This window comes from Drosophila albomicans, chromosome X, assembly GCF_009650485.2.
Source record: "Drosophila albomicans strain 15112-1751.03 chromosome X, ASM965048v2, whole genome shotgun sequence".
Lineage (NCBI taxonomy): Eukaryota > Metazoa > Arthropoda > Insecta > Diptera > Drosophilidae > Drosophila > Drosophila albomicans.
In genome coordinates, this window is record NC_047627.2 from 31745551 (window position 1) to 31770068 (window position 24518).

General features: G+C 34.4%; 1 protein-coding gene and 1 long non-coding RNA gene across 2 annotated transcripts in view; one reads left to right on the forward strand and one right to left on the reverse strand.

Moving 5' to 3' along the window:
• The window catches only part of LOC117570962 (uncharacterized), a 77775-nt gene that overhangs the window by 31294 nt on the left and 21963 nt on the right, over window positions 1-24518 (reverse strand). The window lies entirely within an intron of this gene.
• LOC117565226 (V-type proton ATPase subunit F) lies at window positions 21703-23061 on the forward strand. Its single transcript, XM_034244237.2, has 3 exons — window positions 21703-21915; window positions 21975-22053; window positions 22109-23061. The coding sequence occupies exons 1-3, from the start codon at window positions 21793-21795 to the stop codon at window positions 22336-22338; spliced, it is 432 nt and encodes a 143-aa protein (XP_034100128.1). The 5' UTR covers window positions 21703-21792; the 3' UTR covers window positions 22339-23061.

Consider the following 24518-nt stretch of genomic DNA (forward strand, 5'->3'; position numbering starts at 1 on the left):
AAGTTATTTAATGGGATATTAATTGCTTTGACTGACAGTCTGGTATATTATATGGTATATTTTGTACTCTACTCTGTGGAATATTTTGTACTTTATCGTATTTTTTGAACTCGATGGACATTTTGTACTATATGGTATATTTGGTAATATATTTTGTATTTTGAACTCGATGGTATATTTTGTATTTTATGGTATATTTTATACTCTATGGTATATTTTGTACTCTATAGTATATTTCGTACTCTATGGTATGTTTTGTACTCTATGGTATATTTTATACTCTATAGTATATTTCGTACTCCATGGTATGTTTTGTACTCTATGGTATATTTTATACTCGATGGTATATTTTGCACTCTATGGTATATTTTATACTCTATAGTATATTTCGTACTCTATTTTATGTTTTGTACTCTATGGTATATTTTGCACTCTATGGTATATTTTATACTCTATAGTATATTTTATACTCTATGGTATATTTTGCACTCTATAGTATATTTCGTACTTGATGGTATGTTTTGTACTCTATGGTATATTTTATACTCTATGGTATATTTTGCACTCTATAGTATATTTCGTACTTGATGGTATATTTTATACTCTATGGTATATTTCGTACTTTATGGTATATTTTGCACTCTATGGTATATTGCGTACTCTATGGTATGTTTCGTACTCTATGGTTTGTTTTGTACATTAAGGTATATTTTATACTCTATAGTATATTTCGTACTCTATGGTATATTTTATACTCGATGGCATATTTCGTACTCTATGGTATATTTTATACTCTATGGTATATTTTATACTCGATGGTATATTTTATACTCTATGGTATATTTTATACTCTATAGTATATTTCGTACTCTATGGTATATTTTATACTCGATGGTATATTTTTTGCACTCTATGGTATGTTTTGTACTCTATGGTATAGTTTGTACTTTAAGGTATATTTTATACTCTATGGTATATTTTGAATTTAGTGCTATATCAATATACCAACAATATCATTCGGTATATATATTTTGTATCTAACTTAATTCCAGGTCATTGGTTTCACTTTACTTTTTAATTACGATAGCCATTACTTACAGCCCCTTTAATTAAAGCGCCAAGCGGAGATTTTCTTTTACGCTCATGCAGTCAATCATGTTGTTGCCACCATCGCCTTTGCTTGTTTGTGGAGCAACTTAAGTGTCGCTCTTAATTGCCGTAGCATATTTATTTCATTGCCTGCAAATTTTGCCTGCACAGAGCGCTCGGGCTAAATTGAGCGTTTTTCAGGCGTTATAAATCACTTAATTAATTGCTTTAATATTTAACACACAGCAGCCGCAGCAGCAACAGCAACAGGTTGATGTTGCAACGCGTTGCAGCTGTGAGCTGAAAGTCGAACCACAGATTATGCTAATGAATCCTTTAATGGAAGCCCGAAACTCGTTCGTTAAGCAATGCGAAACTTTTCAAACAGCAACAGCAACAGCAAAATAAAAACAAACGCAATTGTTGTCTATAATTGCTCGACTTTCAATTGTTAGTGGCGGCGCAATTAAAAGTTCGGAAAACAGAATCGAAGCACAACAAGTGAAAACGCATGCGTAATATTTAATGCTAATGCAATAACAACAGTCGAAAACAGCGGAAACCAAAAAGGCACAAAGAACAACAGAGCCGCAAAAACAAAAAAAAAAAACAAAAAACGAGGAGGAGGAGGAGGATAAATGAAGATGGAAATGAAAATGAAAATGGGGAGAGCAACAGGAAATGGCGCATGAAGCGAATCAGTCGAAACGGAAGGAAATGCTTAAACGATATGAAAATCCTGTGTTGTGGCATATTCTGGAAAATTTCCAGTTATTATTACTTGATGCCGTTGTGCCTGATATTATTGTTATGATTATTGTTGTTGGAATGGCAAAAAACAGAGCGACAAAGCGAAATTTAAATGTTGCACAAAAGCAAAAGCAATTGCTGTTAATCCGTTTAGTTTAATAATACTTAAAAACTGCATTTCAAATAAATTCAACTTTGGCATGAATTTGAGAAAATTATAATTAGATTTCATCATCAATTCCATTGGCAGCGATATGTTCGAGCATTTAATATTAAGCAAAATGAGTTTAGCAATTACATTTGAGTGAAATAAATTAAACTGTTAAAGAACATTTCAATTATATTTAAACGCCTGCTCAATTATTTCTTTCTTCAGCATTAAGTGAATAATTTGTGGGGACAAAAGCAATTAATATTTAGCAAGTCATTGATATTCTTGTATATATTCGATAATGTGATTTTTCTATATAATTTAAAATACATTTTATTTAAGTTTTTGGGTTTTTTGAAGCTGCTGAACAAATTTGTAAATAAAAATAAAATCAAGTAAGAAAGATACAGTCGAAGATCGATTTTTAATAAAACCAAAACAGTGCTATATTAATTTTGAAATATACCACAAAAATACTTAAACTGTATCGAAGGCGATATTCGGTATATTTGTTTAGTAGAATGATAAATTCTAAAAATACACCAAAGGCTATATTTGGTATATTGATATAATACTACAAAATACAAAATATACCATATTAATTTTGAAATATACCACAAAAATACTTAAACTGTATCGAAGGCAATATTCGGTACATTTGGTATATGTATTTCGGTATATAAATTCTAAGAACACACCAAAGGTTATATTTGGTATATTGATATAATACTACAGAATACAAAAAATACTATATTAATTTTAAAATATACCACAAAAATACTAAATAATCGAAGGCGATATTCGGTATATTTGTTTAGTACCACATTCGAATTCAAATGCTATATTTGGTATATTGATATAATAATACAAAATACAAAATATACTATAAAGTGCAAAATATACCAGATTGCCAAATAGATGTTGAACAAATTTCTAAAATTAAAAAAAAGGAGCCGAAATCAAAATTCGTTGTAGTTAGCTTGGATTGAATTTGGGATTTCTTTGGGGTCTTTTTTTTGTGTCTGTTATTGCAGATGTGCTGAGGATGATGACAACATCGACAACGACAGGTTAATGCCTATGCCAAGTCAAGTTTTTGCCGTCTTTTATTCACGTTGTTGTTGCTGCTGCTGTTATTTCTTGGCAGTTTTTAATAACGCGCTGACAGGCAACTCGATGCTGCTGTTGCTTCTGTTGCTGTTGCTGTTGCTGTGCAGCATCAAATTTTACGACGGCACTCAAATACACAAGCACACACTCTGTCGCTCTCTCTCTCTCTCTCTCTCTCTCTTTCTCTTTCGTGCTCCTCGAGCACGCAGTCAGAAGTTGAGCGTGTGTTTAATGTGCTCGACACGGCAGCAATTAATAAACGAGCTACTTGCAACGATGAGGCAGGCTTTTATGTGCCACATTTCGTCATAACGCTTTCACTTTTTATAGTTCGCACATAAAGCTGCTAGATAAATGAAAACGCCGACGACTCACACACACAGACAGAGACAGTGACAGAGACAGATAAAAGAGACAGAGAAAGAGGGAGTTTGAGATTGAGAGAGAGTGAAAGCGATTTGGAAAAGTTTTAAGTGGCACGCACAAATGTATGCTACAAAAAATGTTTTGTGGAATTCAAGGCAAATTCACACCGAACATATTCAGTTTTTTGTATAACTTTTAATATGCGAGAAATATATACAATTCTTTTTCCTGGCAATTGATAAGAACGCCAACAAAGTTTTCGTAAATGTACGTGTAATAAAATATCGATTATTGCAAAGTCAATTGAAAGCTTTTAGCGGGCATGCAATAAATTTAAATTTAAATTTCGAAACTTGCTCGCCTAGCCAAAGACTTTTCCTTTTTGGTTTGGGGTGCGGCACAAAAGTAAAAGCCGAAACGTGTTCGTGGTCGAAACTTCTATTATTTAACATTCAAAGGCAAAACAAACTCTGCACCGACAAAAAAAAAGTATGAATTTAAATCAAAAAAGGTCTGAGCGCTTTTATCTTCAAACTGACTATAAAATGTGTATAATGAAATTTTGAGTGAAACGTGTCGTGATTAACCCAAGAAGCGACCTTTAAGATTTTTGTGAGTGTGTGTACCAAAAAAAAAAAAAAAAAAAATACTAAAAACATATTGACATTTAAATTGGGGCGTTATTTATGTGATTTTATGCGCATAAATGTTGTTTTAATTGCATAATTGTAATGTTTATGACTGCTAATTATTTGAAAATGCGCTCGTCCGGAATTTTCCAATTTTATGATGAACAGCAGCAGCGTCCGAAAGAATTTCCTGGCATTTAATTATCATTTTACAAGCGCGCGCGCTTTCTCGAATGTTGATTTCCTATTTTGTTATTTTCCTCGTCGCTGGAATGTGAAACGGATCTAAAAGGGGAGAGAAATTGTCTGGTTTCTCAGCTTTAATGTCACTGCAATTGTTCGTTTTGTTTCAATTATTACACGCTTAATGAGCGACTTTTGCTTTAAGCAGTATTAAACACAACTTTTCTATATAGAAGACAGAGCAGAAAGACAGCAAAAAGGCTTCGTCTTTTGAATTGTTGTTAGCAACCCCGAAAAGGTGGACAAGGAAGCGGCAGAGCACATAAAAACTTTTTGGGATAGATTTTAATTTTAATTTTGTCGGTTCACCTTTTTGATGGCATTGACATTAATATTGCGTCTTTTATTATTATTTTATTCTCTTTTTTTCCGGCTTATTAACTCCGCTTAACTCCGCCATGGCAAAAGTTGTTAAAATGTTTGACAAACACAAAGAAAACGACTTGCAAAAAAAAAAAACAAAGTTACCTGCAAATTGTGTTCTATAAAACTTTTGTTTAACTTTCACTGCGGCCAACTAGTAGAATGAACTTGAGCACAGTTTCAAGTGCCGGGCAAATCGTTCAAGTAGTGTAGTATTATCAATGAAATACTCTGTTCTTAAGTGGCATCAAATAATGTGAGGAATATATATTTTTCTGAAAATATTATACCAATTATGCTGTGCATTTTAACATAGCAAGTAAGAAGGCTTAAGTCGAGTGTGCTCGACTGGGAGATACCCGCTAACCAAATAAATGCAAAACAGTGAGGTATACATTTTAAATTATACCAAATTAATATACCGAAAAAATACTGAAATACTTAAAATATACCGCATAATATATTTGGTATATGAATAGGACTACATTCGAAATTTACCGATGAGTGTAAAAATATACCAAAGACTATATTGGGTATATTAACTACAATCAAAATATACCATGGAGTGCAAAATACTCAAAAATATACCAAAATCTATGTTTGGTATATTGATAAAGTACTACCTTCAAAATAAACCACAGCGTGTAAAATACTAAAAATATACCAAATATACCAATATATTTGGTAGCAAAAAAGGCCCGTAGTAGGGAAGCGTTTTTTTCCTATAGAAAAGAACTTCTACCCTGTAAATTTAAAAAAAAGCTAAGAAATTTGATACAGGGCATTTGTTAGTTATGCTTTTGTCATTTTTGCGGTTGAGCAAAGCTCATTTTCATGTGCTAAATGGAAACTCATCACACATACGCACCGTGTGCTTATGGTTTATTACGTTCCATATTTGCGAAACGCAGCAAAACTAAAACAACGCACACAGCACAAGTTTTATGGGGCACTTTCGCGGTTTCTTTAATGTTCATTTTGCGCTGGCAAACTTAAACTATGCCTAGGCACCCCGACCCCCGGCCCCCGTCTCGCTCTTGTGCCCTTTGCCTTGATTTTGTCTGTGTGTGAGTGGAAATTGGAACATTTTGCCGCAACAACGCGCGCAGCACATTTAACGCCACACTTTTCGCCTGTTGCCGACCGAGGAGACAACAGATAGACAGACACTGCGGAGGAGGAGGAGTGAGGGAGTTGGCTGTTGGCTGTTGGGTGAGGACATTTGGCAGCACTCGACGCCGACAGCAAACGAGCTAATAAAGTTAGAGGCTGTCAGGCGCGGCAGGACGAACCGCAAGGCAATGTGGTTAGCAGCCACAGAGCAACAGCAACAGGCAGCAGGCAATAGGCAACAACAAGAGCAGCTGGATTCATTGTCAAGGATTCACAGACTAAAACAAGCAAAGCTGCGAGCGAGAGAGAGAGAAAGAGCAAGAATAAAAACCAAAAAAATCCGAGTGTTAACCATGTCCTGCCATATGGTTGAGCAGCGATAGCAAAGCAAACGCAATGAAATATAGATGGCACACAGCTATACACACTTCAAATATAAATGACATTTGCCATGGATTCCATTTCGTTTTTATCTTTAAGTGCAAATTTGAATTAAGCACAAAATGTGTGCCAGCAAAAACATGCTGCAAACGAATTTAAAGTTGTTATGAAATACCAAAGATTTGAAGCAGAAGTTGAAGACGTGTTTTTATGATTGATTGATTTTATAATTTTCTCTGTCGTATCTTAATTACTTTGGTTGACAGTATGTGGTTTATTTGTCTAACTATAATATGTCATTATACCAAGTATAGTATTTTATATATTTCAATATTTACCAAGTATATTTGTTAGTACATCGCATCTTGAGCGCTTTCGCAAAGTTTTGCTTTTATTGAAAATAGTTTATCATTTAATTGTTAAGTATACCTTTATACCAAGTATACTTTTTGGTGTATTTCAATAATTGTTGGTATATTCATCTACCATATTTTGACCTCTTTCGCATTGTTTTGCTTTTAGCGTATATATTTAGTATATTTTTTGTGTATATTTCTATATTCGCAGGTATATTCATATAGTATATCTTGACAACAGCGCTTTTGCATTGTTTTGCTTTTACTTAATATGGTATATATTTAAATGTTAAAATATACTGTTAGTAGTTTTCGGTATATCTCAGTATTTTTTGGTATATTCATCTAGTATATCTTGACCACTTTCGCATTATTTTGCTTCGATTTTGTTTATGGCTAACCTAAGAATACCTTATATTCTGAAAAAATCATCAGTTCTCGATTTGTATTGTAAGAACACTTTCAATGTATTCAATAATAAGCAGTTGACAAAAATTCCTAAAATTTCAAGGCTTTTCCGTAATAAAAGTAAAGCAAAAGAATTATATTGAACCTTGTATTAAATACTACATTTGAAAATAAGTAAAATTTAAGATTGATTTTTATATTATTAATGAATTGTTGAGCCTGAGTATGGAGACAGTCATAATTAGTTTAATTTTTAGTTCATTAACAAAAGAATGAACCAATCTTTAGACATATTCTATGTATTGGCAATCCCTTAGAGCAATGCCGTCTAAACCCAAAAAGGAAGAATGGGATTTCCCTTGAAAAAAGGGAAAATCGATTAGATTTTGATCAAAGTTATGTCAATTGACATGCTGAAAATTGCGCCATCAACAAGAAGTACAGGGTATTAAAGTACTGAGTTCGCATGTGTGTATGTGTGTGTGTGTGTGTCTCAAAAGCAAACATCGAGGAGCTACCGAGGGGCAATGGCAATCAATAACGAAGTGGGTCGCCCATAAAGTTCATAAATAAGTAAATAAATAAATAAGTGCATATGGGCGGCAAAGGCAAAAGGAAAAGGCAAAAGCAGAGTCGATGCCTGCGAATAAGCAACTAAAAGCAACGCGAACAGGCATAGACAGAGAAGTAGGGAGAGGTGGAAGGAGAGAGAGAGAGAGAGAGAGGGGAAGAGGCGCCAAGAGGAAGAAGCGAAGCAAAAGCCCAGTTCGAAAATTCGCTAACGATGCAATTAGTGCCTCGCCTGCAGAGAGTGTGTGTGTGTGTGTGTGTGTGTGTGTGTGTGTGTGTGTGTGTGTGTGTGTGTGTGTGTGTGTGTGTGTGTGTGTGTGTGTGTGTGTGCCTGCTCATGTGTGTGAGTGTACGAGTGTGTGCGTCAGCAAAAGTGGGATAAAGGCAACTAACTGAGCGGCAGGTGTCCAGCGTTACACAGTTCGCCACGCAACAGTTTCTCAGCCTCCGGAGCCAGCGACAAAAACAAACACGCAGAATACTCGACTTGCAGCTACCCTGTATTTGCAATTATAAACTTAATTTTGACTTGAATTTGCAATTCTCTAAGTGTTCATATCTCGTTGCTAGCTTCTCATTCACACAGGGTATCGTGCCTGGCAACAGTTTGCCACGCTAACAGGTGTGGAAATGGGGAAATGGGGAAATGCGGAACACAAAAAGAATAAGACAGAAAAAAAAACGAAAAATTGTATGAACACAAGCGGAAATTCAATGCTGTTTTGATCCCCGTCCACTTTGCGCTCTGCCCTCTGAACTTGAACATATACTCAGAAAAATATACTATATTATATTTAGGGATGTGTCTAGTCATTGGCCAAGCCACAGTGCGGGTCAAGCAAATAGTGAAGGAAACGCATTCATTTTGAGAAATATTATATATATTATATTCACTTTGATAAATAATGCAAGCAAGTCTTACTTGCATTGGTTGACAATCTGGTATATTTAGACATCTATGATATTTTTCGAATGCACTAAATCGATATACCAAATATGGTATTTGGTATATTTTTATTATTATGTGGTATATTATTTGGTATATTTTAATTTTATTTTAAATGGTTCGAATGCACTTAATCGATATACCAAATATAGTCTTTGGTATATTTTTTATTATCATGTGGTATATTATTTGGTATATTTTAATTTTATTTTAAAGGGTTCGAATGCACTTAATCGATATACTAAATATATGGTATATTTTTTATTATTATAGGTTTACACATTTTGAATAAAAGCAAAACAGTGCGGTATTTGTTTTTAAATATACCAAAATAAAAACCGCAAAAATAATAAATATATACCAAAAGCTACTATATTGGATATATTAATAAAGTTTTTGTCCATACGATAGTATTTTTGGTATATTTTCGGTATTTGAATTTGGTATATTTAAAATTAAAACCGCTTTTTTTTGCTTTTATCCAACATGGAGAACGGGTATCTGACAGTCAAGCACACTCGACTTTTTTACTCGTTAAATTAATTATTTGATTACTTTTCATCATCTTTTAGTTTGTCATTTTTATATTGACTGTCTTACTTAATTCATATTTTTTAATTTAATTTTCCTGATTTATAATTTTGAAATGTATGTTCACTTATTAATGATTAATGATTTCTTTTGCCTTTTTTATTTGATTTTCTTCAACTGTCTTTTCCTTTCCTCCAATGTCTGAATTAATGCTGCTTATTTCTATTCAGCTGAGCTGCGCTGTAGAAGTCTGTTGACGGGATTGTCGCTAGTGGAGCGTGAGCATTGGTAGGCACTGTTGCTGACCATTATTATTAGAGAGAAAGTAGCGACCACCTGGGTGGCAGAGGCAGAGGCAGAGACATAGACAGGAGGCCAGACGACGTGGATGCAAACAAATTAGCTGGATTTGTGTCAATGTTTTGCTGTTGCTGTTGCCGTCAAAGTAATGAGTAAAAATGTAAACAAAATCCGTATTTAATGCGGCTTAAGTGCCACCGCAGAGCGTCGGTCATAATTTTTTTGGGGAGAATGTTCAACTGTCGTAATGCTGCCACCCTGGATAGAGAAGTGTCCGGTAATTAGCATCGCAGATAAAACCAAACACTTGCTACATAGTTGAAACTTTGCCAGCAATTTAAATGCCATTTAAGCCCAGGCACAACAAACTCTCCAAAAACCGCGAGCGGTAATTAATTATGTATGTACTATATACTGTATATACATATATATATATTCAGTATATCTGTATATATTTTTTATTTTCGTTCACCATATTTAGTTGTTGTATTTCTTATGCGGATTTCTAATTACAGCCTCTGAGCGCTTCGTTTGGCTTTTGTGGGCTTTCGTTGAAGTTTGAAACGCAGCTTAATTATGTGGCAGGCGGCTTTCAACCCCTCACACTCTACTCTGCTCCACTCTGCATCACTCCCACTCCCATTCCCACTTGAAATTGCCTTCTCTCTGTCTCTGTAAATCGCCCTCACGAAATTGTAAAAAACAAATTTCAACAAATTGAAATTTGATAGAAATATTTAGCTGGTTCCGTGCTGACGCCGCAGCGCAGATTTTTTGATGAGTGGTGGAAAGTGGAAAGTGGAAGACCTTCTGCTTCTTCTTCTTCTTCTTGTGCTTCTTCAGGGGTTCATCAGGGCTCTTTTTTTATTTTGGGACTCGACCTAAGCTCAAGTGCAAACAAAATTTTAAGAGAAGAAAAAAATAATGCCGCTGTGTGCTCAGGTAAAAGCGCCTAAGATATTGGGTGTTGTCTCTATGTTGGTGTGTCTAAGTGAGTATGTGTGTGTGTGTGTGTGTGTGTAGGACAACACTGAATTCAATTAACTGGGCAGCAACTGTATGTGTGTGTGTGTGCTGCATTTAAATGGTCGTTTATGTAGCTCAAAGTGATTTCCATGCTCTGGGTCCCTCATCATTTATTTTTATACCCGCTACTCATAAGGGTAGAAGGGTATGATGACTTAGTGTTCGCTGGATATGTAAGCAACAGTCAGAAGGAGGCATCTCCGATCCTACTATATATTCTTCATCAATCAATCCGGTATATTTTGCAATTTATGATTTATTTTGAAAAAAATACATTAATTTGGTATATTTTCAATTTATTACCGCACTATTTTGTATTGAATGTAGTTTTATGCAAATATACCAAATGCAGCCGTTGGTATACTTTTCATATTATTTCAGTATATTAATTTGGTATATTTTAAAATTTTATAATACTATTTTGTATTCAAAGTAGTTCTATGCAAATATACCAAATGCAGCCTTTGGTATACTTTTCATACTATTTCAGTATATTAATTTGGTATATTTTAAAATTTTGGTATACTATTTTGTATTGAATGTAGTTCTATGCATATATACCAAATGCAGCCTTTGGTATACTTTTAATATTATTTCAGTATATTAATTTGGTATATTTTAAAATTAATGCCACACTGTTTTACTTTTATTCACATGTGGTAGCGGGTGTCTCACAGTCGAGTACACCCGACGGTTTTATTACTTATTTTTTGGTTTGTCGGCGATTTTCAGTTTAAGTTTTTACTCAAATCTCTTTCGCTACAATTTCACCCAAATTGCATTTGACAAACAACTTTTTGTGCTTGCTGTGTTAACTCCATCCAGCACTTATTGCATAAGTCTCTTTTACTATCTCTTTTACTCTCTCTCTCTCTCTCTCTCTCTCTATCTCTCTCTGTTGCTGTCTCTTTTTGAAAGTTACCTTCAATTCCTCTTGACGTTTTTGGGAACACATGACGGAATTCGAAAGTTTTTGTGGGTATTGAGCTTAAAACTTTGCTAAGCCCCTCGAAAGTCGCTGGGAAATTCATCATTTTGAATGCTGCACTTAAATATGAAATAGTCAGGTTATTTGTGGTTGCGGTCGTTGTGGTTCCTTTACTGTTTTTATTCCACTCTCTCTCACTCTCACTCTTGTATTTTTTTTTTTTTGCCTTTTTCTGTTGCTGTGGTTTCTGGTAACTAAATACACTTGAAACTCGTTTGGCAAAAAAAGTAAAAAAAAAGCAGAGAACGAAGCAAATAAAACTTTTCGGGACAGACATGCGTATACATATGTAAGTTAAAAGGAAACGTTGGGGGGCAAGAGAGAACCATGTGCATGCCTTGAGCATTTCAGTAGTGCGGAAATATGCCATGATGAGAGAGAGAGAGGGAGATGAAAAACGTAAGCGCACACACTCGCACACACAGAAGAAGAAGTGTAAAGTGAAAGCTGCTGGAAAAAGTTTTTCAATTTGTTTATGCAGGCAACGCCGAGCTAAGTGAATTATTGCATTAAAATTATGAGTTTCTATACGACGAGCAACTCAACTCAACTCAACTCAACTCAACTTTGTGTCCCAAAAACAGGGGCGAAAAAAAAAACAGAGAACAGACGAAAGTAAAAGCAGAGAAGAAGAAAGTATGAGCATATGATTTGTCCATAAATGTTGCATTCACTTAATATATGTATTTACGAGTAGTTTGTTATTTTTTGCTACACTTGAAGTCTAATCTAAACAAAGTTTTGGCGAATGCAATTGCAGCACAGCTGAAGTGACTTTCACTTGTAAACAATTTGCACTTAAATGATTTGCTTCCAAAGACAAAATCGTTATAGATGCAAATGGTTAGCAAGTAAAGCAACGTAAATTCGAATTTTAAATTTGTGTAATCTTATGTCAATGTTGCAGCATAAATATGCTTAATAAATTCTATGAAATAAATACATATGTGAAGCGTAAATAAATATGTATGCATAACATATAATTAATTTGGTTTTTCATTATGGAATTTATGTTTGTAATTGAATCAATCAATTCTCATCTAAAATGCATACAAGTATTAATTTCATCAAAAAAATTGCTAGCAACTTAAGCCTTTTTGTGTGTTTATGTATAAACATTGCACGACTTGCAGTTACCCTGTAGAAATATTGCTGTGTTCAAGTTGTGCGTCGAATATGCGCCTTCATTTCTATGTTTAATGATTGCTGGGTATATTTACATTAAATTAATATTGATGGTTGTGTAAATGAATAATTAATTTATTATTTGAGGTGGTGAAAAAAAAGCGAAAATATTTGTTGCTACATTTATGAAATGGCTTCAATGATATTTCATTTATTTTGTGTGCTTACAAGGGGTGTCTGTAAGTGTGTGTGTGTGTGTGTGCGGGAGTTGTGGGTGATGCTGTGTCATCGTCATCGCCATCGTCATCGGTCCCTGACAATGATGGAGGAAGATTGATGCTTTGCGTCCCCAAAACACAACAACAACAACAACAGCAACAACAACCGCACAAAAAGAAAATAACTTTTCCACAGTCTCACACATGTATGTAAATTGTGAAGAGGGGGGGAAAGCCCGGTGAGGAGAGAGCAGAAAGAAAGGCAAGTAATTTGCGCCCGTTGTGCATTATATTTGCCAAGCTATTCTCTACCTACTTACACAAGCTGTTATTTGAGTGTCACAGCCCAAAAAAAAATAAGTAAGAAAAGTGCTGTCTAATGTGCTCGACTGTGAGATACCCGGTATATATTTCGAATAAAAAATATACTAAATATACCAAATGGTATACCGAATAATATATCAAAATACACTAAGAATACATGAGGTCATATTCAACTGGAAAGTACGTGGCACACATTGAATATAAACAAAAATATACCAAAATGCATCAAAATAATATACCAAAATTATACTGAAATATACCGAATAATATATCGCAAAAATATTAAAACACACGATCGATTATTTCGGTATATACCTTTCGAAATATAAAATACATCAAAAAATATACCAAAATTATATTGAAATATACCAAATAATATACCGCAAAAATATTAAAACACACAATCGATTAATTCGGTATATACCTTTCGAAATATAAAATACATTAAATAATATACCAAAATTATACTGAAATATGCTGAATAATATACCGCAAAAATATTAAAACACGCGATCGATTAATTCGGTATATACCTTTCGAAATATACCATAGAATGCAAAATATACCAAACTGTCAGGCAAAGCAACTAAGACCTATTGATCAAGAATATTAAGTAGTATGTATGTATATACTTTATAGGGTCGGAGATGCCTCCTTTTCCCTGTTTCATACATTTCCTGTCATCACAAAGTTATAATACCCTTCTACCCTGTGGGTAGCAGGTGATAAAAAACAAACAAAAATCGTAGCATACATTTTCGGGCGCTCCTCTTGATGGATGAGAGCGAGAGAGCGAGACAACAATCAATTGAGCAACAGTTGAGCAAAAAGTACTTGGCTATCGTTTTGCGCTAATTAAATTTCATTTTGTGCAATTTAAAGTTGTAATTACAAATGCAAGCTGCTCGCAGCTGTGACACACACTTTTGCCTGTTGGGGGAAAACTACTCGCCAAAAGGAAAACCGCATGCCGCGACAGCTAGCAACTTTTTCCATTTCATGAAACGACAAAAAAAAATAGAAAAGTAAGAAAAAAACGATCTAATGCCACAGCAAAGTAAAGTAAAGTTGTGTGCTGCGTTTAATCGAAAACAACACAGGAGAGAAACGGCAAGAAAAACTAAATATATCTGCCATGAATATAAAAAAGTATATCTTTTATAAAGGGCGGCAAATCTGTACGCTAGAGGGCGCTGCTGTTGCTTTAAAGCTGATTGTTAAGCATTAAGAAATCGAATTGCAGTTAAAGTTGCATGTCATTTAACCCGCGGCGTTTAATGATGCACTACATCCACACACAAACACACACACACACACGCATACACAATGTGTGTTTAACAAGGAAATGCAATTATGGCGCCAAATAAAAACAATCAACGGCTGTCGCTTTGGGCCATTTCGTTTTCTGTTTCGACCGAGGCTTGCTTCGCAAAATATTAATCACCTCAGTGTTGAAATCAATAATTAAAAGGCAGCAGCCAACACACACACACTCGCACACAAAATGTGCTCATGCTGAGTGCGTAATACCCTGGAATAAGTAAACAAAGAGAAAGTGAAGTGCTCTACTCGTATTACAGTTCAAGAATAATTTGTTTGAATCACTTTTTGTATTATTATTATTAAAATAATAAATCATATTTTGCACTCTATATTTGGAATGCACTGGTATATTTTGAATGTAGCGGTATATTCATATACTAAATATAGTCTTTGGTATATTTTAGTATTTTTGGATACATTCGAAATTACAATCTGGCATATTTTGTACGCTATGGCAAATTTCGAATGTTACAGTATATTCATATACTAAAAATAGTCTTTGGTATATTTTAGTATTTTTTGGATACACTATTTTTCTAACTTTCGAAATTACAATCTGGCATATTTTGTACTCTATGGCACATTTCGAATGTTACAGTATATTCATATACTAAATATAGTCTTTGGTATATTTTAGTATTTTTTGGATAAATTTTTTTTCTAACTTTTGAAATTACAATCTGGCATATTTTGTACGCTATGACACATTTCGAATGTTACAGTATATTCATATACTAAATATAGTCGTTGGTATATTTTAGTATTTTTTGGATACATTATTTTTCTAACTTTCGAAATTACAATCTGGCAAATTTTGTACGCTATGGCACATTTCGAATGTTACAGTATATTCAAATACCAAATATAGTCTTTGGTATATTTTAGTATTTTTTGGATACACTATTTTTCTAACTTTCGAAATTACAATCTGGCATATTTTGTACGCTATGGCACATTTCGAATGTTACAGTATATTCATATACCAAATATAGTCTTCAGTATATTTTGATATATTATAAGAATAATACCTTACACCGTGGAGGAAACACACTAGACTCTAGCTTTCCTACTTGAAATTGAAAGGAACGAAAGTCATTTGTATTTGTATAACAGTATATTCATATACTAAATATACTCTTTGGTATATTTTAGTATTTTTTGGATACACTATTTTTCTAACTTTCGAAATTACAATCTGGCATATTTTGTACGCTTTGGCACATTTCGAATGTTACAGTATATTCATATACCAAATGTAGTCTTCAGTATATTTAAATTAAAGTATCATTTAAATTCCTTTCTTGAGAAACAGATTTCGACTGTTATTCTTGCTAGCAAAGAAATTATAAACCATTTTTTTTACAGGGAATTAATGGAACTGCACTTTTGACTGTTTTGGCGTATGTTTGTTTCTGTATCTGCCATGTGGAGTAGCTGCAGACGTCAAAAGGCAAACAATTGCCACACTTACGCACACACACATACACACACACACACATCAGGCTGTTGTTCCCACAATGAAATTGAGCATACGACCTGTGTGCCGCTTTAGCAGTCCGTTTCCTCACTTCACCTCGCTCTCTGTCGCTGTTTCTGCCATTGTGACTGTGTGGTCCAGCATCTGTTTTGGGTGCGTGCAGGTGTACAAAAGTTATTAATGGTTGTTGGTGGCTTACGCAATTTGTGCTTTTATTAAAGCTGCACCACATTTGACCCACACACACACACACACACACACATTGGAACAAGGACAAAACCCACAAAAAGGAACAGGCTTAGGCTTATGTCTCTCTGTGTGTGTGTTCGTGTGTTTTGAAGGATTTGTTGTGTGTGTTTGTGTGTGTGTGTGTGCGTGTGTGTTTGTGTGTGTGACCATTGCAAGCACTTTTCATAGTGGTGTGTGGCGAGGGGATTGGAAAGCAGATTTTGGGTGCTGCAACCAACATTGGAACTCATAAAATAGTCAACAACATTTTCGTTGCTATTGTTGCCAGCGTATGCAAATGTTGTTATGCTCATTTGCTGTTCTGTCCTATGCTCTAGAGTGTAAACAACAAGCGGCAAGTACAACTAATAGATATGCTTTAATAAATACAAGTGTTCGATATTTGCGGAAAAAATGTCATTTGCTCACTTTTGAAAGTTCATAATTTGATGGTAGTATACCAAACTAACCCTTGGTATATTTTAGTATTTTTCGGTATATTATTTTTCTTTCTTTTAAATTAAAATCTTGAATATTGTTTTACTTGATGGTATATATGGAATGTACTAGTATATTCTTATGTTATACCAAATATAACATTTGGTATATTTTAGTATTTTTCTGTATATTATTTTTATTAATTGCAAAATTATTACCTGACATATTATCTGCTCGATGGTATATTTTAAATGTTATAGCATATTTATATACCAAATATAGCCCTCGGTATATTTTAGTATTTTTCGGTATATTATTTTTCTTACTTTTAAATTAAAATTTTGAATATTGTTTTACTTTATGGTATATTTGGAATGTACTAGTATATTCATATGTTATACCAAATATAACATTTGGTATATTTTAGTATTTTTCGGTATATTATTTTTCTTAATTGCAAAATTATTATCTGACATATTATGTGCTCGATGGTATATTTTAAATGTTTTAGTATATTCATATACCAAATATAGCCCTTGGTATATTTTAGTGATATTTTTGGTATACTATTTTTTGCTACTATCGAAATTACAACCAACAATATTTTGAATGTAATAGTATATTAATATACCAAATATGATATTTTTAATATATTTTAGTTTAATTTGGTATACTATTTTTAGTATATTTTAAAATAAAACACACTCAATTCTTTCTTACTTTGTAGTTGAATATTAAATAAATAATGTCATGTGTTTAATCCCATTTTAAAAAGTAATTTTCAAAGTACGAAAATTACTTTTCAAGCAACAATTTCAAGTAACATTTGCCACTGCATTACAGCTACAACTTAAACGAAAACAAACCGTAAACCGTAAATACTTTTAAGTCAAGTAGCTTTGGCATAGCATAATACCATAATTGGGTATTCTGTGTATGTTGTAATTGTATGATTTCCAGCTAAACTTGACTAAACACTTTAAATACTTTGCTGCTGCATAGTTTTTCATGGCCATGGCCTCAAGCTATTTTCTCTTCTCTTCGTTTTTTTGGGGGGCAAAAGAGTTGAGTTGAGTTGTGTTTTGTGTGCTTGTTGCCGTCCCAGAAGATTTACAAAATAGTAGTCTGGCAAACGAATTATATACTCAATGGCACACGAGTTCATACTTCAACTCGCAGCAAATTTCTTGCAAAAGATGGGAAAAGGAAATGGGAAATGGGAGATGAAAACGAAGACATTTGCCACATGTTCAACAACTTGTAACTGTGCGTTTTTCTTCGTCTGAATGTCTGACTGTCTGTCTGTTCGTCTGTGTGTGTGTGTGTGTGTGTGTGTGTGTGTGTGTGTGCTTCAACGACCCTTGTTACGGTTAACGTAATATTCACTTTGAACATAATAATTTTTGCTGTCAGTATGCTTTTGTGGCTTTCGCTCTCGACTTGGTATTTCCATTCCATGTGCATGCAACATGTTGTGGCAACTGGGGTAACACAAAAATAAAAAAAAACCCTTTTAGGATGAGCTCTTGTTGCGGCATTTATTGTTTAGAATATTTTTCCACACTCACACACACAATTTACTTGTTGTGCGAGGCATCAAACTGAGCTCCAGAGGTCACACTCAATACCCGAATGGCGCCTGTCAACAAAACAAAATGAAAATCAAAGTATATTAAGCGGCTTGTCAGCAAAAACTTATATTTCACATTTTCATCCAAAAAAAAGTGCTGACAACCTCGTCATCATTAATTAAAGGATATTTGACAGTTGCTTAGAACTCTCGAATTATGAATCCCTTTCGATTTTCCAGGATATTTAGCTGTCTTTTATATTTATACCCGCTACCCATAGGGTAGAAGGGTATTATAACTTTGTGCCGGCAGGAAATGTATGTAACAGGTGGAAGGAGGCATCTCCGACCCTATAAAGTATATATATTCTTGATCAGCGTCAACAGCCGAGACGATCTAGCCATGTCCGTCTGTCCGTCCGTCCGTCCGTCCGTCCGTATGAACACCTAGATCTCAGAGACTATAAGAGATAGAGCTATAATTTTCGACAGCATTTGTTATGTTTGCACGCAGATCAAGTTTGTTTCAAATTTTTGCCACGCCCACTTCCGCCCCCGCAAATCAAAAAAATCGAATAAGAAGCATAATTTTAAAGCTAGAGTTGCGAATTTCGGTACATACAATAATTACTGTAGTAGTTATGATTCCTGAAAATTTGGTTACGATCAGATAAAAATTGTGGAGGTTATTAAAGAAATACTTTTGTATGGGCAAAAACGCCTACTTACTAGGAGTCTTAGTTACTTTGGCTGACAATCTGGTACATTGTGCCATCTATGGTATATTTTGAATGGTGTACTATATCGATATATCAAACATACCATTTGTTATATTTAAAGTATTTTTTTTAGTATTTTCGGTATATTTTGAAAATGATACCGCAATATTTTGCCTTTATTAAAAATGAGTAGCGGGTATCTCACAGTCGAGCACTCTCGACTGTAACTTTCTTACTTGTTTTTGTGTTAGATTGTGCACTCATTTCATTCTTTTCTTTAAAAATTTGACTCCAGTTTTTATGTCTTGCTATAAATTCAAATTTTCTTGATTGTAGAGTATCCAACTACGAGTATTGTTCATGAATTATAAGTTCTATTAGATTTTTCAGCGTATTTGACTGTCTCTTGTATTTTGCATTCATTTCATTCTCTACTTTGAAATATTCTAACTGATGTTTATGAATTATGAATTCTATTTGATTTTCCAGACTATTTGTTGTATCTCGTATTGAAATACTGTATTCATTTCATTTTTTCCTTCCTTGAAAGTTTCTCCCTATTTTCACATTTTCTTTATTGTAGGGTATAATTAATTAATAATTATATTTGATATTTAGAGTATATCATTTTCATCTGTGAAAGTTTCTTCATATTTCTATAGCTTACTATAAATTTATATTTTCCTAATTGTAGGGTATCCAAATGATGTTCATGAATTATGAATTCTATTAAATTTTCTTGGGTATTTAGCTATTTGTTGTATCTCGTATTGAAATACTGTATTCATTTTATTTTTTTTTTCTTGAAAGTTTCTCCCTATTTTCACATTTTCTTTATTATAGGGTATCTAACTATTGTTCAATTTAAGCTCGCTTGTGGTCAATGTCTTGGCTGTCAAATGCATTTGATCAGGTTTTTGCACAACTTTTTCACAGTGCCTCTCTGTGGTTCAGTTGTGTCTGCGGTTGTGTTCGGGACTAACTTGTTAACGTTGCTTGTTGAGTTTGGCAAAAGCAAAAGCAAGAAATGAAACCAAAAAACAACATCAATCGTGTGGCAAAGCAAATTCTCTCTGTCTGTCTGTTTGTTTGTTGGCACAATTTGAACTTTGACTGAGTTTTGTTTGCCACATGTTGCCCACTTTCATCATCATCATCATCCCCCAGCAGGCATCATTTCTGCTCTTGATTGCATGCATTGGCGTGTGGCTAGATTAATCAGATGTCCTGACAGTCGACAGGGCTCGTAGTTAATAAGCAAATAAGCAAGAGGCGACAGAGACAGAGGCAGCTATTTATAGCAATGTGATTGAAGACATTTGGGACGAACCAAATACAAAAATAAAATATCCCTCTAAGCAATAACTGCTATTTGCAGCCTTTCATCTAATGAAAGCTGCTGCTTCAACTGCTGTTGTGTATACTTTAGTTCACCTTAAACAACAACAACAAGCTCAATCGTAATTATTGCTTCTCGAGTTGTTGTTTGCCTTTTGTCGTCTAATAATATTTGTGGCAGAAGGGGAGCAGGCAAGCAATTAAGTCTTGCAATTGTAAATGGATTTGTTAGGTAACAAATTTAGAATAAAATAGAAATGTTTAAAGTGTTTTTTTATTACCCACAGAGAGGAAAAGAGATTGATTTAAAACTAGATTTATAATCTTGAAATAAAATTTGTATGTCAAGAAAATCTGAAATCAAAATTTGTATGCTAAATTTTCATTTTAGGATTACAAATTTGCTTCGATTAAAGATATAATTGTAAGTCTAGAAAAAAAAAGAATTTTCTTCATGTTTCTTCCCTTCCTTTAAACTAGAACCTTTTCTGATATTCAATCTAAATTTTCGAGCGTTTGATCTTGATTTAAGATTTTGCCTTCGTGGTTTAATTTTGAGATTTTTTCCATTCTTGAAACCAGATTATAATCTTGAGTTTCAAGATTTGGCAATCTACATTTTTTCTATAATTTCGATCTTTATTTAAGAGTAAGCCTTGGTTCAATTTTGATGTTATACAATCTTGATTAAAGAGGTTATTTTTAATGTTACCACGTTATTTTCTTTCTGTGTAATCATGTGAGTAGAGACAATCAGCTCAATTTTCCTCTGTTGTTGGTGGTAAAAAAAATTCTGTCAATTTTATGTTCTACATTAATAAAAGTGAAGATGACACTGCACTGCAAGTCTGCTAACTAAGGTCCAAAACGAAACTGAAAACCATCTTTAAGCCGCATCTTAAGTGGATTCAATGACAGAGAGGAAGAGAGATAGAGAGAGAGAGAGAGAGAGGTGTAGCAGCTGAGTTAATCAACTGGGAACAAGAGACAACAACAGTAAGAGTAGAAAAAAAAAGGAAAATGCAAAGTAAACGAATTTTCGTTAAGTCGCAGTTAATAAATTTCTAAAAGTGGCCACAAAGATGCCGCTGGGCTAAAGCCAAAGCCAAAGCTAAAGCCAAAGCCGAAGCCCAAGCACAAGCCCAAAGTTACACAACGCCAAAAATACAAAATACAAAATATGTAAACTCATGTCATAATTGAATTTTCATTTTGGGCTTAATTTTGTCGAGGCAAAGCCAATGCCAATGCCAAAAAGCCCTCTCAGCCGAAGTACCACCGAAATTTAATAATTAAAATAAATGCAAAATACGAAACGAGAGAAAAAAGGAAACTAATTTTGGCACCCACAAAACACAAAGCAGCCATTGAGCTCAGTTCAGTTCCAGTTTTTTGACGAGCCGCCTGGTTTAAAGCTCCTTAAGCTCTCTGCCTATTCCCCACACACACACACATACACATAGCGTGTGTGCGGCATTTATTGAAAACTCATTAAAAAGTCATAAAAAAAACGAAAACGAAAAATTTGAATAAGGGAGGTAGAAGACGAAAATCCAACGAAAAACAAAAGTGGTTGGCTTTGGAAAACTTTTGAATGAAAATCGAAGTTTGCTCTGCTCCAATTGTTAGTTATCATTTGGATTTTTGGAACACACACACACTTACACGCACACACGAAGAAAATTATACAATAAGTAAAATCCAGATACAAAATGAGCACCTTCACCAACAATCCCCTTAATAAGCCTCTCATAGAAGACGTAAAAGAAGAGGAGGATCATTTGGAAAAGCCCGAAGAGACGAATGTTATACGCATTGGCATCATCGCGGATACTGTGAGTGGACTGTAAAATACTACTGTACAAAAATACTGTAAAATACTATGATTTCTTAGGAAGTAGCGTTAGGCTTATTGCTTGTGGGCATTGGCTATCACCATCAGAAGTTTCGCAATTATCTAATGGTCGAAAATGGTGTGTTCTTTTCTCTTCTTTCCTTTTGTTGTTATACATTGATTGCATTCCTTAGATACGTCGCTTGCGGAGATTGAAGAGTTCTTTCACAAGTTGTATAAACGTCCCAATATTGGGATTATACTATTGGATTATCCTACAGCCAAGCGCTTGAGTCCCGTTCTTGAAAAATGCAAGAAACTGCTGCCTGTCGTTGTCATTTTGCCCACAAAGGCATCGATTGTTGCCTACATGGAGGAAAAAGAGCGATTGCGGCGCCAACGCCAACGTGAAGCATACAATTGACAACAATAAATTCACGTATCTGGGTAACAAATATGCTGATCGATATGTTATCGATTTTCGAAAAACAACTAGGTGTTAGATCTCAGGTAATCAACGATTACTAATACGATACAGAATACGTTGTTAGTTATTAGCAACTAAATTGGGCTTCAAAGCAAGTGTGAAAATTACTATCGATATGTTATCGAAGGCACAAAACACTCGACTCGTTTAAAGCAAGAAATTGCAGCGTTAGAAACAAGACAACTTAAATGTGCTGATTAGTGCTTAACAACTAATATTATGATAATCAGAGTCTGCAAATTATTATCGATATGTTATCGATGGCTCAAAAAATTAATTAATGAAAGCAAAACATGCAAATGCGTTGCAAAATATGGTGATAGTGCTCAGAAAATTATTGTTCTTTTAAATCGAAGTTTCAAGTTAGTATCGATATGTTATCGGTAGTGCAAAAAAGCACAGAGAACAGAAAACAGACCGTTTAATTGTGCTTAGGCAAGTGCGGTTAGTGCTCAGCAACAAATTTAATAAGATATTTATCACTATGATAAATATCGATATCCCTTACTATCGATATGTTATCGAACATAAATTCATAAAAAGAATCGATAATATAAAACAGCACATATCTTAAGTAAATTTTAACAATGCAGGCAAAGATAAATTTATCGATATGTTATCGATTGTAAATATTATTATATACTAGTGGAATTAAAGCTAAATCAATCCATATGTTATCGATACTACTGAATGTTATTATAAAGCAGTGCAAGCAAATCTAAATCAATGTCATGCTGAGATTGAACTCCTCGATTGTTCGCTCTAATCATTTCGTGTGCCTAATTTACACCTGATTAGCGCAAATGGCAACCGGCAGCAGCATGAGCTAAAGCTAAAGTAAGAGCAAGAGCAACCGACCACAGACTTGAAGAGAAGATGACGACCACAGGATATCGTAATTGAATCATAGCTATTAGACGCTTGAGCAGGCAGCAAACGGACAGACGGACAGACAGGATGATGCCCTGTTGGCTGGCATTGACCATTGGAGGGTTCTCCAATAGACAGCGTTAAAGCGGCTACAACACATTCTGTGCGTAATTTATGCGCATTTCGAATGATGTCGTCGATTTCTCATGCGTTTCGAGACTCCCAAAACACAGACACGATGTCTGCAAGTAACTGCTACACAATATATAAATCACACTTGCTCAGGTCACAAGGTGCGTGTGTGGGTTAAAGGTGTGCGTGAAGAGCACGTACTCAAAGTTGGCAAATTTGTTGGCAATTGCTGCGAGTCGAGTTCACATTTCCATTCCCATTCACGTAACACGCCCCGCATGTGTGTGTGTGTGTGTGGGCCATGTATGATTGGCAAAATGTCAGCAATTAATTTTGTTAGTCGCGTAAAAGTGAATTAGCGTTAAGTCTCCAGAGAGCGGACGACATCACACACATACACACACACACACATACACATATGTACACACGCACACACTCACAGCTTAGCACTTGGCTTGTGTGTTAATACCTATTGACACAGACTTGCTGCTGTTTCGTGATCTTTAACGCAGCTCAGTTTTTGTTTTTGGGTGCGTTGCGACTTTGATTTTCTCAGCTGCGAAATCAAAGCACACTTTCCGTCAACAACAACCAACAACAACAACAATACAAGAAAGTCAACAGGTCGTATCCGTAAATTTAATTACACTTATGGATAAGTTGTTCCGAGTTCAGAGTTCCTGACTGTACTGACTGTATATGTATTTTTTTTGGTTGCAATTTCATTAATTTACCAAAGAGCTGCCTTTGATATTTGAGAAGTCAGAGCTCTGTTCTTGTTTTGATGTGTCATACATCAATTGATTTATTGAGCTGTACTTTAAGAATACTTGCAACAACAATAATAAGTACAAATATATAAAATACTCGTCAATGTGCAGCGCGTGATCTTTAGTAGATTAACTGAGCTGAGCCAGTTGACAAACCCTTTAATTACAATCTCTTAGCATAGTTAGGATCATAACAGAGACGGTTTATAGCTGAACCAGCTGAAGCAACTTAAAGATTTGACAACGACAAGGATGAACGATGAGCAATGATTTTTATACCCGTTACCCATAGTATAGAAGGGTATTATAGAACTTTGTGCGTCAAGGAATTGTATGGACGAGGCA

Excerpts from the sequence above, each read along its gene's own strand:
- LOC117565226 (XM_034244237.2), top strand. The coding sequence starts at position 21,793 with ATGAGCACCTTCACCAACAATCCCCTTAATAAGCCTCTCATAGAAGAC. Across the intron at positions 21,916-21,974 it reads TTGGCATCATCGCGGATACT|GAAGTAGCGTTAGGCTTATT; the intron begins GTGAGTGGACTG and ends ATGATTTCTTAG. Across the intron at positions 22,054-22,108 it reads TTATCTAATGGTCGAAAATG|ATACGTCGCTTGCGGAGATT; the intron begins GTGTGTTCTTTT and ends TGCATTCCTTAG.